The sequence below is a fragment of the Fragaria vesca genome, linkage group LG6 (genome assembly GCF_000184155.1).
Source record: "Fragaria vesca subsp. vesca linkage group LG6, FraVesHawaii_1.0, whole genome shotgun sequence".
NCBI classification, from domain to species: domain Eukaryota; kingdom Viridiplantae; phylum Streptophyta; class Magnoliopsida; order Rosales; family Rosaceae; genus Fragaria; species Fragaria vesca.
The window spans coordinates 11,238,565-11,253,151 of NC_020496.1; the positions used below are offsets into that span (position 1 = coordinate 11,238,565).

The 14,587-nt window shown below is 37.7% G+C and overlaps 4 protein-coding genes across 4 annotated transcripts; 3 read left to right on the top strand and 1 right to left on the bottom strand.

Moving 5' to 3' along the window:
• The first annotated feature begins 333 nt into the window (after positions 1-333).
• Positions 334-3,326, top strand: LOC101294785. Its single transcript, XM_004305246.1, has 3 exons — positions 334-979; positions 1,277-1,345; positions 3,207-3,326. Exons 1-3 carry the CDS (start codon positions 422-424, stop codon positions 3,324-3,326), a joined length of 747 nt encoding a protein of 248 aa, XP_004305294.1. The 5' UTR covers positions 334-421.
• A 4,203-nt stretch (positions 3,327-7,529) lies between these two features.
• On the bottom strand, positions 7,530-8,753 carry LOC101295067. Its single transcript, XM_004305247.1, has 2 exons — positions 8,615-8,753; positions 7,530-8,143 (listed from the first exon to the last, which is right to left on the bottom strand). The coding sequence occupies exons 1-2, from the start codon at positions 8,751-8,753 to the stop codon at positions 7,530-7,532; spliced, it is 753 nt and encodes a 250-aa protein (XP_004305295.1).
• A 1,714-nt stretch (positions 8,754-10,467) lies between these two features.
• Positions 10,468-11,364, top strand: LOC101295357. The gene has a single exon (XM_004305248.1). It carries the CDS (start codon positions 10,468-10,470, stop codon positions 11,362-11,364), a length of 897 nt encoding a protein of 298 aa, XP_004305296.1.
• A 2,311-nt stretch (positions 11,365-13,675) lies between these two features.
• LOC101295644 lies at positions 13,676-14,176 on the top strand. Its single transcript, XM_004305249.1, has one exon. The coding sequence runs from the start codon at positions 13,676-13,678 to the stop codon at positions 14,174-14,176; it is 501 nt and encodes a 166-aa protein (XP_004305297.1).
• Positions 14,177-14,587: the final 411 nt, after the last annotated feature.

Consider the following 14,587-nt stretch of genomic DNA (forward strand, 5'->3'; position numbering starts at 1 on the left):
AGCCCTTTATATAGGGAATTACACAATACTAATATGGTAAGGATATGAATACATAGATCTAGTCTAACTACATATCCTATTGGCATAAGGCCAAGGCACACATAGAGAATATCCTATAACATTTTCTTTTTTTTCACTCATTTAAAGCAAAAATAAAATGAAATGATCAATGGACTAGCACACGGTCTCGAGTGCGTGGTAAAAAAGTATAGAGCTAGAAAAATAACCTAGTCCACGTATCTTGTTCCAACAACTACCGAAGTACCTTGTACTTCTTCTAATATAGGTGAAATCATGAAGGAATAACTTCAAAATCTTGTATGAAATAACCAGGAAGCAACCAACATCCAAACAAAAAACTAAAATCAAATTCATACACAAAGCAGCTCGATACATCCCTACTCCCAGTTCCACAGACCACATGGCTTCCTCCAAAACCGAACCACCACCACCACAACACCACCACTACAATCCATTACCCCACGACCAAAACGACAACGTTCTACCATCTTCATACTCCTCCCACCTCCCACAACGCCGCACAACCATTCTTCTCACTGTCCTCCTCCTCCTCTTTTCCTCCCTCTACCTATTCTGGCCCTCCGATCCCTCCGTCAAGATCGTACGCCTCAAGCTCAAGAAAGTCCACGTGCACACCCGGCCGCGCGTAACCATCGACGTGAGCATGGCGGTGAGGATCAAGGTCCGGAACGGCGACGTTTACTCGATGGACTACGATGCGCTGGAGGTCGGGGTTGGGTACAGAGGGAAGAGGCTGGGACAGGTGAGGTTCCAGCAGGGACACGTTAGGGCTTTCGGGTCGTCGTACGTTGACGCCGAGGTGGAGTTCAATGGGGTCGGAGTGTTCTCCGACGTGGTGCTCCTGCTGGAGGACTTGGCCAAGGGAACGGTGCCGTTTGACACTGTTACGGAGGTCCGGGGGAAGCTCGGCGTCCTAGTCTTCCACTTCCCTTTGCGGGTACGTACGTACTTGTATTGCTTAGTTTGCTTGCACTAGTGCTGGTTAACAATTTTCTTCAAATATTGGATTAGTCTAAGCAGAGAGTGCAGAAAATAGAAACAAAAAAGTGTATTAGATACAAATTAATTAGCAATTTGGCAAATAATTACAGTATGCAATCATTAGGAAATTTCAGCTCGAGTACTTGCTAAAAGTATTTGTTAATGCATTGCTTAGTTTGCACATTAAGATTTTAAGTTTTAAGTTGATTGATTAGGGTTAAAGACTTAGATTTTGGCTGTTGAAACTTGGCAGGCAAGAGTATCGTGTGAAATTTTGGTAAACATGATGAATCAAACAATATTTCGTCACAATTGTTATGAGGTGAGCACACTTGACTTACACGGATAGATTTCATTCGATGTCATAGCCGAGGAGATAAACCAGCCTTCTGCAATAATATTTTGATTTTCTCTTGCTTTGCCAGTGAGGAATTCGGGCACCTGCGCATTATTGCTTCAATATATAGAAGAGGTTATTATGTGTACCATGTAATATTTACACTCACTAGGGTAAATGAGCTAGCTTTTCTTGTTAGGTATGTATACGGTAAAAGAGCTCTGCTGTGGAGATGTGAAGTTTGAAAAATGCACACAGTACTGCATGTCGATCATATTGTATATATTCGTCTGTGAATTTGTATCATCATTCTGAAGGTACACTATTTTTGTTTTTGGTTTTACCCTGACTTTCCTTAACATGGAAATGGAATGCCTCCGGCAACAAGATGCGCCAAAATGCATAGAACAAGAGCCAAGAGCCAGATTATTATGACAGCTTATGGTTTGTTCCAAAAGGCAATATATGAATCTCCTGTATAATATATACTTAGTTTACACATATGTCATTGTATCATATGCATTAGGTATTCAGATATTGTGAGCTTTTCAAAAGCTTATTCCAAAGCCTTTACCAAACGTGTAGACTTGATTAAAATTCAGATTAACAATCAAGCAGACTGATAGTTAAGTGCAGGAGGACCAAACTGGGCCTAGGCCCAAGGGCAGTGTCATTTTGTCATTTTTTATTGTTTGGAAAAGCGCATGACTACTTTAATTAGGTAATGAGCGCGCATATCTAATTTCGAGCCTTGGGGATCTTGAGCTCCATGTTTTCAGATCATTTATGTACGTTGCTCCAGATCTGTGAACTTTCGAAAGTTCAAATGAAAGAGAAGAAAAACAAAAACAAGATAGTCTTTATGCTGCACATAAAATCATGGGACTGTTCCAACGATGCTACAAACACAATAGGGTTAAGAAAACCGATATAGTTTTTTCATGCAAAGCTTGTGTTACTAAAATTCTTTTTCATAAAAAAGCTTGTGCATGTTACCATGAGATTGCAACAACGTACATTGATTCAAGTTCCAAGCGGGGGCATTGGGATAAAACTCACATAACATTGAGAAGGTCCCGATCGAGCGCTACCAGGCTCTGTTACCGAGTTGAAACTAAAGAAGCTTTGCCTGCTTTGGAAACAAACAAAAAGCACAAGAAGCTTTGGAACAAATTAGGAAGCTTTAGAAATAATTTGATGATCGCAAATCACACACACACACACACCTAACACCTTAACAATCATATTCTAACTAGGAAATTAAGTGATTAAACAACCTAATTACATACAAACAAATACAAACCAATTCCTATGAGAATACAGACTCACACTAACTACTTAATATGGCAGATCTTATACAAAATCCAAGACTTAATTTTGGTGAACATTTGCCAATTAGGCAAATTATCTGAGTTAACAGTTGGGAGTTGAGTTTCCTTTGATCAGTTGTACGTATTCCTCTTGGAAATAAATGCAAAAAACAAAGAAGCTGCAAAAGCATATATAATTAATCTCTGATTTGCTCCGAGACATGATTTTTACTTGGGTGAAAAATTCTACAGTAATTCCCTACACGTCGATCTATAAATATATAGTCCATATCACCACCTCTCCGCAAAACCCACTTGCTTCTTCAAAAACACACCAACTTAGTTGAGCTCATCGATCACTTCTCTAGAATATTCAAAGATATATTATGCTTAACATAAGGAGGAGAATGTTGTGGAGAAAAGTAAAGAAAGAGAAGAAGAAGCTGAAGAGGCTGTTGTTTGATTGTTCAACAAGTACTCGAGGAGTGCGAGTTCCTTATTATGATGCCTACACTTACTCGCTGAACTTTGATCAGGGCTTGATGTGGGCAGACCCAGATTTTATCTATCGATCTTTCTCGGCTCGATTCGCAGTTCCATCTGGAGTTTTTCATCAGAGTACAGAGGAGGAAAGCAAGAACATGGTTGGTGCTTGATTTCTGGTTCAGCAAGCTAGCAGTGGTTTCAGACTTTCAGTTTCCTCCATTTAGCATTAGAATTAATTTGATTTATTTCAAGTACTCTACTAGCTTCATCTAGAGGAGGTTGTCTAGTTGAAATTATATCTTCCCTTTTCTGCAGTTAGCTAAATTAATTTCAAGGATCATCTTTCTTATTCACTGATATGATCATCAACAGCAATTTGATCGCCTTATCTCGTCTGTCGATCAACCCTTTATTAACTAACTGAAACTGAACCAATATCGTACTTAATCACCAATTATAATGAATCAAAGTACGTAAGAGACATTTTATGAAACAGTTATAGAGCAATATGTTACATACTTGAAGCTTGAAATTTCTTTTCCCCAAGCACTCGTGTACGCAAGAACTGGTGGCATGGCCGGAATACTTTCATTTCTAATTTCTAGTTCAATTTTCTGTTTTCTTTTTAATATCCAAATATCACCGCTAGGGTAGCCTAGATGATCACATTTATACATGTGATTATACACTAGTACGTAAATAGTGTATGTTTTGCAGTACTACATTGAATTGATGGACTAACCTACTGCATGCTGCTGCCTTTGGTCCGCATATAGTTGTACTCAGATCGATCATCATTTTGCTCTGGTAGCAACCAACAAAAACATTCAATTCCTTGCTAAATATATAAGGGACCATCGATCTTTTCTTTAAAAAACAAAAAACAAAAAACAAAACAAAATATACAAGCAGGGTCGACAACTACCATACAATAAAAAGTATATGTAGTTAAGCAGCATATGCATGTGGCACAGTGGTAGTCTGGTATATATATGCACAGTTGGGTTTGGCCTTCTGCTAGGTCATTTTCATGTTTCATCCGAAATGTTGAAACCAAAAGTGAAGAAAAGCTAGGAATCTCTGTAGGTAAATCATGATGGCCTCAACTACATATTTGTAGTTTTGCACATCCACCAGTTCTCTAGATCCCAGTATCATTAAATCTTGAACTACTTGGCAGCATAAATTAAAACTAGCTAGGAGAACTGAGAAGGTTTTGCTTTCATTTCAACTCGATCAACTGTGTATTTCCTTATATATTCAATCTTATAACTTGTTAACTTATTAATACAAAATGTTGTTACTTTCTGGAGCTAAATTTATATGTAGAAAAACATATATATAACAAGCATTTGGTTGGTAAAATGAAAGATGAACATAGTTGCCTAGTTCATATATATATAGCAGCGTTTCAAACATGATTAATTAGAACTTGAACCCCTTTTTTTAATACAGCCGTGGTATTTTGGAACTTAATCTCAGTTTTTCGTTGTGTAATTTGTTAGCACTTAGAAGCAACAATGAAAGTTTAATTGATTCAATAAACTAGTGGGTGACGAATCTAAATTGAGCGACCATATTACTTGATCATAATACATATATCTCTGCAAACTTGTGATAAAATAAGACTCAGTTCGATATATAATTAACAACGAAAAATATCATGATCGATTGCCTCAGAATTAACTCTTGTAATTATTTCTGTTTTATTGTCATCAGTAGGTAATAAGTTTTGCCTCAGACAGGTACCTTCGTTAAGTAGGTAGCTTATTATTAAAACTGAGAAGAGTACAGTACCTAGCAATTTGAGCAAAACAAAAGGAAGAATACGTAAAAGTGAGTCCAAAGGGGATCGGAGACGGAGTCCTTCACTTTGGGCATCTGCATGCATGCGATGCTTTAACCATTTTATTTGGTCTACAGTCGATCTGTTTGTTGTCATCAAGATAGTAGATCCACACTCTTCTATTTACCCAGCTGAAACAAAGGTAAGTTCCTCTCCATGCATAGACATGAAAATCGAGAGACAGATCGAGCTCAGAGCTGTACAAACTCCAGCCGTAGAGTATGGACATTTGCTGGTTCCTAGGTTGGGCACTAGCAATGCCGAACCCTATGACATATATTATATATATGCATACAAATTATAAAGGGGAAAAATCCGAATTATAAATTATTGAGGTCATGACTCATGAGTATATATGTTAGTGAGAAAAATAATACGTGAGTACGTTATTGATGTCATGATGAGTACGCAGCTGATGAGTCCAAAACCTTATCCTATTTTTGCTAAGGAAGGAAAATATAAGCCAGAGGAAAAGGCTAGAATGTCCCAAATCACCAAAAGGTCACGAGACGAAAGTGATACTCCCAGAGGAGGCTAGGGATTTATAACTTCTGGTTATGCAGGCCAGACGTCACAGATTGGTAAGCTAACTTGGAGCCATCCTGCTTTGAAATTTCTCTGGGGCTTTGGTTTGATATATGGTAGAGAAAATGTACTTGGGGTGAGAATTAAAATTGAGGCCTTCGTCAATTGAAACAAAATAATCACAAACTTCTCCAGCCGATTTTAAACTTTTCTCATGCACTGTATTTCTATTCAGTTAAGGGAAGCGTTTGAAATCAAGCTTATTTAACCTCATGCATGTAAACCACGTACTTTAACGATCGTTATAGTGTCGATATGAATCCACAATTACTCATCTTTTGATTGAGTTGTGATGCAGCGAAAATATAAACGTTGGAATCCACTAATGACGACTTGAATCCACAAGTCTAGTTTTTTTGAATCCACGAGTTTGGTTTTCTAGAATCCACGAGAGAATATGGAATCCACCAAAAATATTGGGAAAATCTCAAGAGTTTTATTAATCAAAAGTTGGCGACTACAACTAATAAAGGGTCCTTATAAAAGAGTAAATAAACCATAGGGCGACTAACATCCAAACCTAAAAGCCAATAGGTTAAAAAAACAAAATCCAAAACAAACTATTAAAAATAATTGCCGAAAATAAGTAAATCTGCATTTTGAAGGCCTAACGGACTCAGATGCTTAAAAAGCCCATATGTCGTGGCAAACCTTGTTAGGCCGTTCCGCTTCTAGAAAGATATTATAATGGTCAATCGAACACCGAACGCTAAATCTGGAGCAAACCGGATTTGGACTTGCCACGATCAATTTGCTCTTCAATCTCTATCATCATCTGTTCTACATCAAGTTGGAACAAGAAACAACTGTTATCATAAGCAATAATCGACAATCGGTCTTTCAATCCTCACGACACGGCCAATATGCTTTGAACAGCCCTTTGTCACCCTTAGGGCAACTTCAACAGTGGAGTTAAAAACCAAGACCAGCCTCTAAAATAGAAAAAGCTTTCTCTAACAGTAAAAAAAAAATTAGGTGTTAGTCTTAATAATATAGCCCCAAGTGTTATCCCAAATTTTATATTCATGACTTTTCCAAGACCAACCCCTGTGGGTTCCACAGACACATCTTATATGATACAATACTTCATTATTGGAATAGTGAGAATAACACCTCCATATAACACCTTATTGTTGGAGATAGAAAATTAATGAAATATGAATAGTGCCACAAGGGGTACTAAAATGAGAATAACACCTTCAAATAGCACTTATTATTGAAGTTGCTCTTAGTGCCATTGGGTTCTGCATTCTCTCAACAAAGTAGTATAGTAGTATAGTATATTGGTTTGCAAAGTCCACCACCGCCTTTTTGGTTACCGCCGATAGACGAGCAACCATATGGGTCCATAATCCTTAGCCCGGCCGCCATTGCAGCATTCAACGAGCCTTTCTTTAAATGGTCAAAAACCCTAGCTTGTTCTCAACTCTAGCAGACGTGCATGATCTCTAGGTTGTCTCTATGTTTTTGGTTGGTTTGGTCAACAAAACAATTTTGCGCTCCATGCCAAATGAAAAACTCTAGTTTTGACACGTAAAAGAAAGAAAGAATCTGTATAACTACGTACGAGTCTATGAATGCAATATGAGAAAAAAAGAAAATTCTTTTATGCACCAAATTGTAATGGAAGTGATATAGTTGTTTATTTGAGAATGTCTCTTGACCCGTAAGTATGTCTTGACAAAAGGTTAGAATTCTACCTCTTTTGCGTATGTCCTTAATATTTGTAGTCAAGATCTATTTAGCAATAAAAATTGTCCAACCGTCCATTCATGTGTAAATGGACGTGGATGCTCTAAATCCGTTCTCACCAAACTTGAAAGAAACATAGTACAATAACCATTAAAACAAAAGCTAGTTGTTGACTACTTAGCGCAATTGGTAATAATTTTTTTTTTTTTAAATACCTTTTTTTTTGTTGGTAATAAAATGATCGATCCACTTAGGTTATAAAAAAGAGGCCACAAATGACAACCACAACATAAACGCTGAAATCTATGAAAATCCCACGAATGGCTTGATAGACTGCCAAACCCCTCTCTAAAAGCTTAACTGCTTCAGCCCAACTTTGTCCCTCATTATCTTGACTACTACTAACCTCTCTTTCTTCTTCGTCTGCCTCCCTGAAGTACACTAATCGCGCCATCACAATTGTTACATCAGTCAGCAAAATAATGTATAGAGGCCTCGAGGCAACGACACTCTCCGAGTTCACTATGTTCATTCCAAACAATGTGTAATCAACGTAAGACAAGACTACCAACAACGCTATTATGAGAGAACACATGATTCTCATGTTCTCTGATTCTACTATGCACAAGTTTAATCTTTTTGAAGTGAAAAAGTTGGTCTGCCGTCTCCGGTTCAGCAGTTGATCCTTATTGGTTTGTGACTTCTTAACTGGTGTTGTGTCTGCTGGTGTTTGAGTTTTGATGCTTCCATCCACACCTTCGTATTGCTTAGTTTCAATGTTGTTTTGCGCAGAAAGTTCATTGCTAACTTCTTGTGTCTGTAATGTCGAACCTTTAAGGCTATCATCCTTGAACCAGGTATCAACTGCAATACAAAGAAAGGGTTTACCAATCATCTTATAAATCGAACTTCATATAAACGTAATCACCGTCTTCATCAGGGTCATACCTAGCTAGGACTTTATCAATAAAAACCATGATAAAGAGACTTATGAATTGTATACAAGCAAATGATCTTCTATCTTCTATTAGTTTATAAATCATTATGAGAAATATAATTATTTTCAAATGTTTTGTCTTCCAAAAGTACAGAAGGGATAGTCAGGAACAACATTAACATTATTGCAGAGATATGAAATCAACATAAGCTAGCCTAGGCTCATCGTTGGCCTATTTCCTAACATAAGTTTTTATGTGTTCATGATTGTTAACTTAGTTGTATGATTACACTGTACTGTTTCTTAAGGCTTATCGAAACATATGAGCTTAAATATGAAATCAACACAAGGAAAGAAGCAGGAGAAATAATATTCACATTGCATATATATGAGCTTACCATTGATTAGAGGTGTTGGTTGTGATGGGGGTGGTGAGGGAGGAAGCGATCGGATCTGACCCGTTATGAGGGCCATGCGATCCAATCCTCTTTCTGCAATTCTTCTTCTTCTTTCTTCCCTCGCCAATTTCTTGGCCATCTCATCTTCATCGGTCGACGTATTCTCTATCTTTGAGCCTTGAATTTGTGAATGCAAAGAATTTTTAAAATTTGGAGTTTTGACTGCCTTTTTGTATTTATCAAAAATACAAAAGTCAACCTCTATCCGAGAGGTTCTGATCGAAGAAGGTTTCAATTTATAAATTAGATGTCCTCAGAAGTAATTTACCCCAAGCATTGAATAACAAATTCAGATGATGATCTGTAAATAACCTTGCCACATTATTTGGTTTGGGTTTTAAGTTTTTCATTATACAACAAGACACTAGTTAAAGAGACCTTAAACCGAAGATCGTAATTCACACTGATGATTTCAAGTACCAACTTCATAGATTAACAAAACCACAATTCATGATTGAAGAATGAGGCGATCAAGAAAGTCCAACATAATAAAATGGCCAAAGACTGCTCTTTCCTTTTCTTTTCATTACAAACAAAGGGATCGAAAACGCTACTAATTAACTTCCACGGTGAAGCTATGTGTACTTCTTTTAATGCTCCACAATACAAGACATAGTCTCAACAGTAACAGGACTGCATATGTCAATGAAACCAAATAAACATATATTGAAATTTGAGGTTTAGGGCGATATATAGGCCAATATAATAACGTAGAAGCATTCTGGCCTCAATCGATAAATCAAAGATAGTTACACAATATTAATTACATACATCTAAAAACATCAAACTCATTTAGTCTCTTTCACATCAAAGCGTCATCAGAAGACCCGTTAAGATATGTAAAGAGAAAATAACACGTACTATATATTGTTTGTTTGTTTGTGAGTGTTACTGGTTTTAAAACTAAGCAATTTTTTACACTATAATCTTTGGCCAATATTAAGTTTGCTTTATTGACATGAGACTTGTGTGGGATTCCATTTTGGAAAGTTGTTCATCTTGATACGTACAGTATAGGACATAGAAGTCTGTTTTTTTTTTTGGTCTGATGGACATACAAGATCATCCTATACTGTTGTTGTTGTTGTTGTTTTTGAACAGGTAAAAACACCTGCACAGGATATAGAAGTCCAAGGTTGAGCACATGAACGACATGAAAGCATCACAACCTAGATCTATGTCAAAGCTAGCAGATACATTAGCGTTCAGCTGGATCATACAGTACCATGCAAGGATCAAGCATGTAACATTTGACATATTTGGAAAAATATTAATGTCAACAAAAGGGGAACTGTTATAGGTTCAAAATGAAAATGAAAATTGAGTATAGATTATAGAAGTAATTAAACGAACCCAATTTATTACGATTGAATTAATCCACATGCAACTCCAGCCATTAGCTTAATATCCCACATAAAACCGTCAAATAAAATATCAACAACATACCTTATTAATGCATATATTTACTGTAACCCCATTATGTTGCTTCCAAACTAGTCCTAATGTATCCTCATCCAAAAAAAAAAAGCTAGTCCTCTAATGTATTCAACCTTTTTTAGAAATGGTCAAAATCTTGGCAAAATAGCTAACAAATTTCACCTCAAATTAATTTTATGCAAGTTGTGCCCAAAATCTGCATTTTCCATCCAAATTAATGTCTATGTACGTTGTTCAAGAACAATTATATACGATTATGTTACTTCCTTTGCTTGTTTATTTATAAACAACTCCACCTACAAAACTTTGACACTACTCAAAAGCCATCAAAGTTAACAAAACACTCTTTGAGAAAAATGACCAAGAAACTCCAAAAGCGTCTCCAAGATTACCTCACCAAGATTAAGAAACCTTCCCCTGCTTTGATCCCAATCCCCTCTAAGAAATGGATGCGAACCTGTAAACACCCCAAAACCCTATCTTTCGCTATCAACAACACTGAGACGACTCAAGACAAAGATGATGATGCTGCAACACTCTCAGATATCGATGAGTTTCTCTTCGAGAATTTCAGGTCTCTCTACCTAAGAGACGATGATCAAGGAGCTGACACCACCGACGAGAACGAAAGAAAAAGAGAAGAGAAAACCCTAGAAATGAAACAAGGCCATGAAAAGGAAAGTGCAAACGAGCCCTTTTGGGATAAACCTCTACACCTGAAGAAACGTAGTCCTGATCAACATGAAACCCAAAACCAAGATGGGTTTCTGTTCGAGTCCCCTCGACTGAATATTGATCCACCGGCGGCGGATCTCTGTAGCTCACACAGGTTTTCAGTGTCCCCGGGTCGACTGTCAAGCTCCGTCCGGACTAGCACAACCACCACTACGACATCTGAGGACGCAGGATCCAGCTCTATGACGTCAACACGAACCCTAAACGTCGACTCTCCTACCACATCACATTCTAATAACAACGATCACCATGTGGCACTTCCGACTGACTGTATCTCAGTCTTGATGTACTCTCCCAACCCGGGCTACGAGTTTAAAAGATCCATGCATGACATGGTTGAAGCTCGCCTCAGAAACAATGCAAAGGTAGACTGGAATTTCATGGAGGAGCTTCTGTTTTGTTATCTCAATCTCAACAAGAAGAAGTCCCACAGGTTCATACTGAGCGCTTTCGCGGATTTGGTCGTGGACATGCGTCAGGATTCTGACACCGTTCTGGAGAGATCACGGAAACTTTGAAATTCCAGGTGAAGGACCATGGATTTCAGCGAAGAACATGAAGATTAGTGCTGGGAGAAATATAGGCTTAATTTACTAATTAGATTGCTTCTGGGTTTATTCTCGGTAGCCTTCACATGCAATTATGCACTATCCTATGCTTGTAATATTGTACTATATTCATCATGTACCCTTCAAGGAAATCAAACAGTTTCTCTCTATGATTCAAGTTTTGTAATTTTGTGGGTTTTGGTGAGATTTTATGGATATTTGATAGGGTCCTGTCGATTGCTTGTTCCCCGGTGCTCAGATACATAGAACTTTTCTAGATTTGCCACCTTTATTCTTGTTTATGTTAGGATAGAGAAACGATTTACAGACATCCGTTAATATCGCATAACGCCAAATTAAAACACATTACAAATAGCTACAATACAGTATTTCTTGGAATGGTCATTTGAAAAGTGACAGCAACGTTTAGAATGAGTTTTAGTTTTCCTATTTTCAAATTGGACTCAAACTTTTAGCTAGTAGCAAATTTGATTTCATGTTCGGATTCAAACTTTTAGCTAGTGAAGAATGCGTCTTGTTTTCCAATTTTCACGTTCGGGCTCAAACTTTTAGCTAGTAATTGTGGAATGCATCTTCATCTTCATATTCGGATTCAAACATTTTAGCTAGTAAACATGTGTTTTGTTTTCCCATTTTCACGTCCAAATTAAAGTATATTCCATCTCTGCTAACTCATATATGTACATTAGTATTCAACATACTCGGAAAAAAAAAAAAATTGACTCAAATCTGACCGGTCAGATCCATTGCATACCAGTAGAGTTCTTTAAAAATATGCTAGATAGTCTAGCCTCTCTTTCTCGATCACTCCTTTTAGAGGACAACTCTCTTTCCTCTTATGTGATTTCACTCTCTACCCCAAGAAGAAATTAGTGTTTTGGTGGCGTAGCGCCCGTAGCCGCCACCACTCGAAGTCTACAAAGAAACTATACAGTCAAAGATGGAGACCTTGGGTTAGTAATGGAGTCTTGCTAGCTAGCTAGTATTCCTCAATTTCTACATATGCCAATTATTTCGAGCAGAGAAACGTTACAAATACAAATCAATATTGTCAAAGACGATTGGAGAAAGAGCTTTCCCTAACATGTCTGCGTTCAAACGCTACCGTCTCTGTTGCATGTTCCTTAATTGGTGCTGTTGTTTGAGCTAAAACTTGCTGAAACCATCTGGTTCCATACACTCCAATAGTCCAATGTCGTTTTCGTAGTTCTATCAGGATCATTAACCAAGACTCCAAGAGTGATGAATATGAACAACTAATTATGAGGAATAAGAACCAAAAATTAAGATACAATAGCAACGAAAATTATGGAACAGGCTAGCTAGGAACCAGAAGATCGAGAATAATTATTTATCTTCTAACTAAGAGCGGGCTACGTATATAGACAGCTGAGACCTAATGCAGGAAATGCTCTCAATTACTATTTAATCTGGTTATGGTCAGACCTGTAACAATTCGATTCCCTCAACATCGCCATTCTTGGGAACCCGAAGGAGCCCAGTGTTTTTCCCATCCAGATGGTAAAACATACTATCATAAAAGGGATCCTAATACTTGCATCCATCTTATAACTTTGAAGGAAAGACGTTGTGTACGTGGCCCCTCACCAGCACTTCTGCTAATTGCCTAGCCTGCAAGTGAAAATTGTTGGTTATTATACTAGTAGTAGTAAAACTACAAGTACTGTATATTAGAACTTAATTGATTGTTGGAACAATTTCCATAAAATAAAAAATAACGATATTATGTGTTTCAAAGATTCTACTACATTGAAGCAATTAGGCTTTTCCTATAAGTGTGCAACATTGTTCTATTTTCTATTCCTCAATCTCCAACTTATCACACTGGAGATTGTCATTCTTGTGATACAGAGTGGTGCTCATTGGTTCGGTGCATTGGCATTCAGAAAAGTGAGGGTATGAAAATGATCATAATTTTTATGCAATGAAGTTTGTTGAAACACCATAGCCTGACAGCTAGCAGCTAAAACTTACATATGTTCCAGGTTTTGGATTGCATCTGCATACATAAGTACAGTAAAACTGTAAAAGTAGCAATTTTCCTGTCCACGACCGATAATCTTATATAATATCATCCTAAAAGACAGCTTCATACCATTGGTTAGAGTCGATATGACTGTAAGTTGGGATTTACTGGTTTTCTTTGGTCCAGGTATAAGTGTCTAACGATCCTCACCTTTGTTCACACACTTGACCACATTTCAAATACCAGATACCAAAAGTAACAAGCTTCACAACAATGTCAATTGTAACTGATGAGTTGAGAGCCAAGGCTGATGAGCTCTGCCATGGTGATGCTATCTGCCAGGAGAAATCAAAGTTCTTGCTCACAGAGAAGGGTCTCCCCAATGGGCTCCTCCCCATGAAGGACATGTTGGAATGTGGCTACATCAAAGAGACTGGCTTTGTTTGGCTCAAGCAGAAGAAGAGCACCACCCACAAGTTTGAGAAGGTTGGGAGGCTGGGAAGCTATGCAACTGAGATCACAGCCTATGTTGAGAAGGGCAAGATCAAAAAGCTGACAGGAGTCAAGACCAAGGAGCTCATGGTGTGGGTGTCACTTAGTGACATCTATTTGCATGAACCCCCAACTGCGAAGATCGCCTTCAAGTCCCCAACAGGGCTATTCAGGACATTTTCTCCATTGGCTTTCGAGCTTGATGGACCAGATGGTGGCAACGCCTGTGGAGGAACACAAGGACGTCCCGGAACCTGTGGAAGTCTAGGCTCACTGCTATAGATTTCAAGGGTGTATGTTCTGTTTTAGTAATACTACCCCCAGAAGAAAGTTTTGGCTTTATTTTCAGGATCTATTTTGATGATCATATGTAATGCTGTTGTTTTCAAGTACTTTTACTAGTGCTATTACCTTCATATGAAATACAATTTACATTTCCCTAGTAAAAAAGAAAAAGTACAAGTGTATAACAAATAAGAAAAGCAACAGTGGTGTAAATATACTCTTCTATCAGGTTCAATTTCCATCGGATTCTCTAAAAATGCTACCACCTGAATTACATCTACTAAAGCAGGGTAAAGAAATGTCAACGTTAGCAGCAGTAATTTGGTTTCCTTCTTTACATGTGTAGATTATTGACCTGAATAATCCTCCTACTGGGTTTTAGATCATTAGTTAGTCCGTCAATTGGTG

Bases quoted from the DNA above. Each gene is read 5' to 3' on its own strand.
- LOC101294785 (XM_004305246.1), top strand. From the start codon at position 422: ATGGCTTCCTCCAAAACCGAACCACCACCACCACAACACCACCACTAC. The intron at 980-1,276 runs GTACGTACGTAC...GAAACTTGGCAG, and splicing joins TCTTCCACTTCCCTTTGCGG to GCAAGAGTATCGTGTGAAAT. The intron at 1,346-3,206 runs GTGAGCACACTT...AACTTTGATCAG, and splicing joins TTCGTCACAATTGTTATGAG to GGCTTGATGTGGGCAGACCC.
- LOC101295067 (XM_004305247.1), bottom strand. From the start codon at position 8,753: ATGGCCAAGAAATTGGCGAGGGAAGAAAGAAGAAGAAGAATTGCAGAA. The intron at 8,144-8,614 runs GTAAGCTCATAT...TTTGTATTGCAG, and splicing joins ACCAACACCTCTAATCAATG to TTGATACCTGGTTCAAGGAT.
- LOC101295357 (XM_004305248.1), top strand. From the start codon at position 10,468: ATGACCAAGAAACTCCAAAAGCGTCTCCAAGATTACCTCACCAAGATT.
- LOC101295644 (XM_004305249.1), top strand. From the start codon at position 13,676: ATGTCAATTGTAACTGATGAGTTGAGAGCCAAGGCTGATGAGCTCTGC.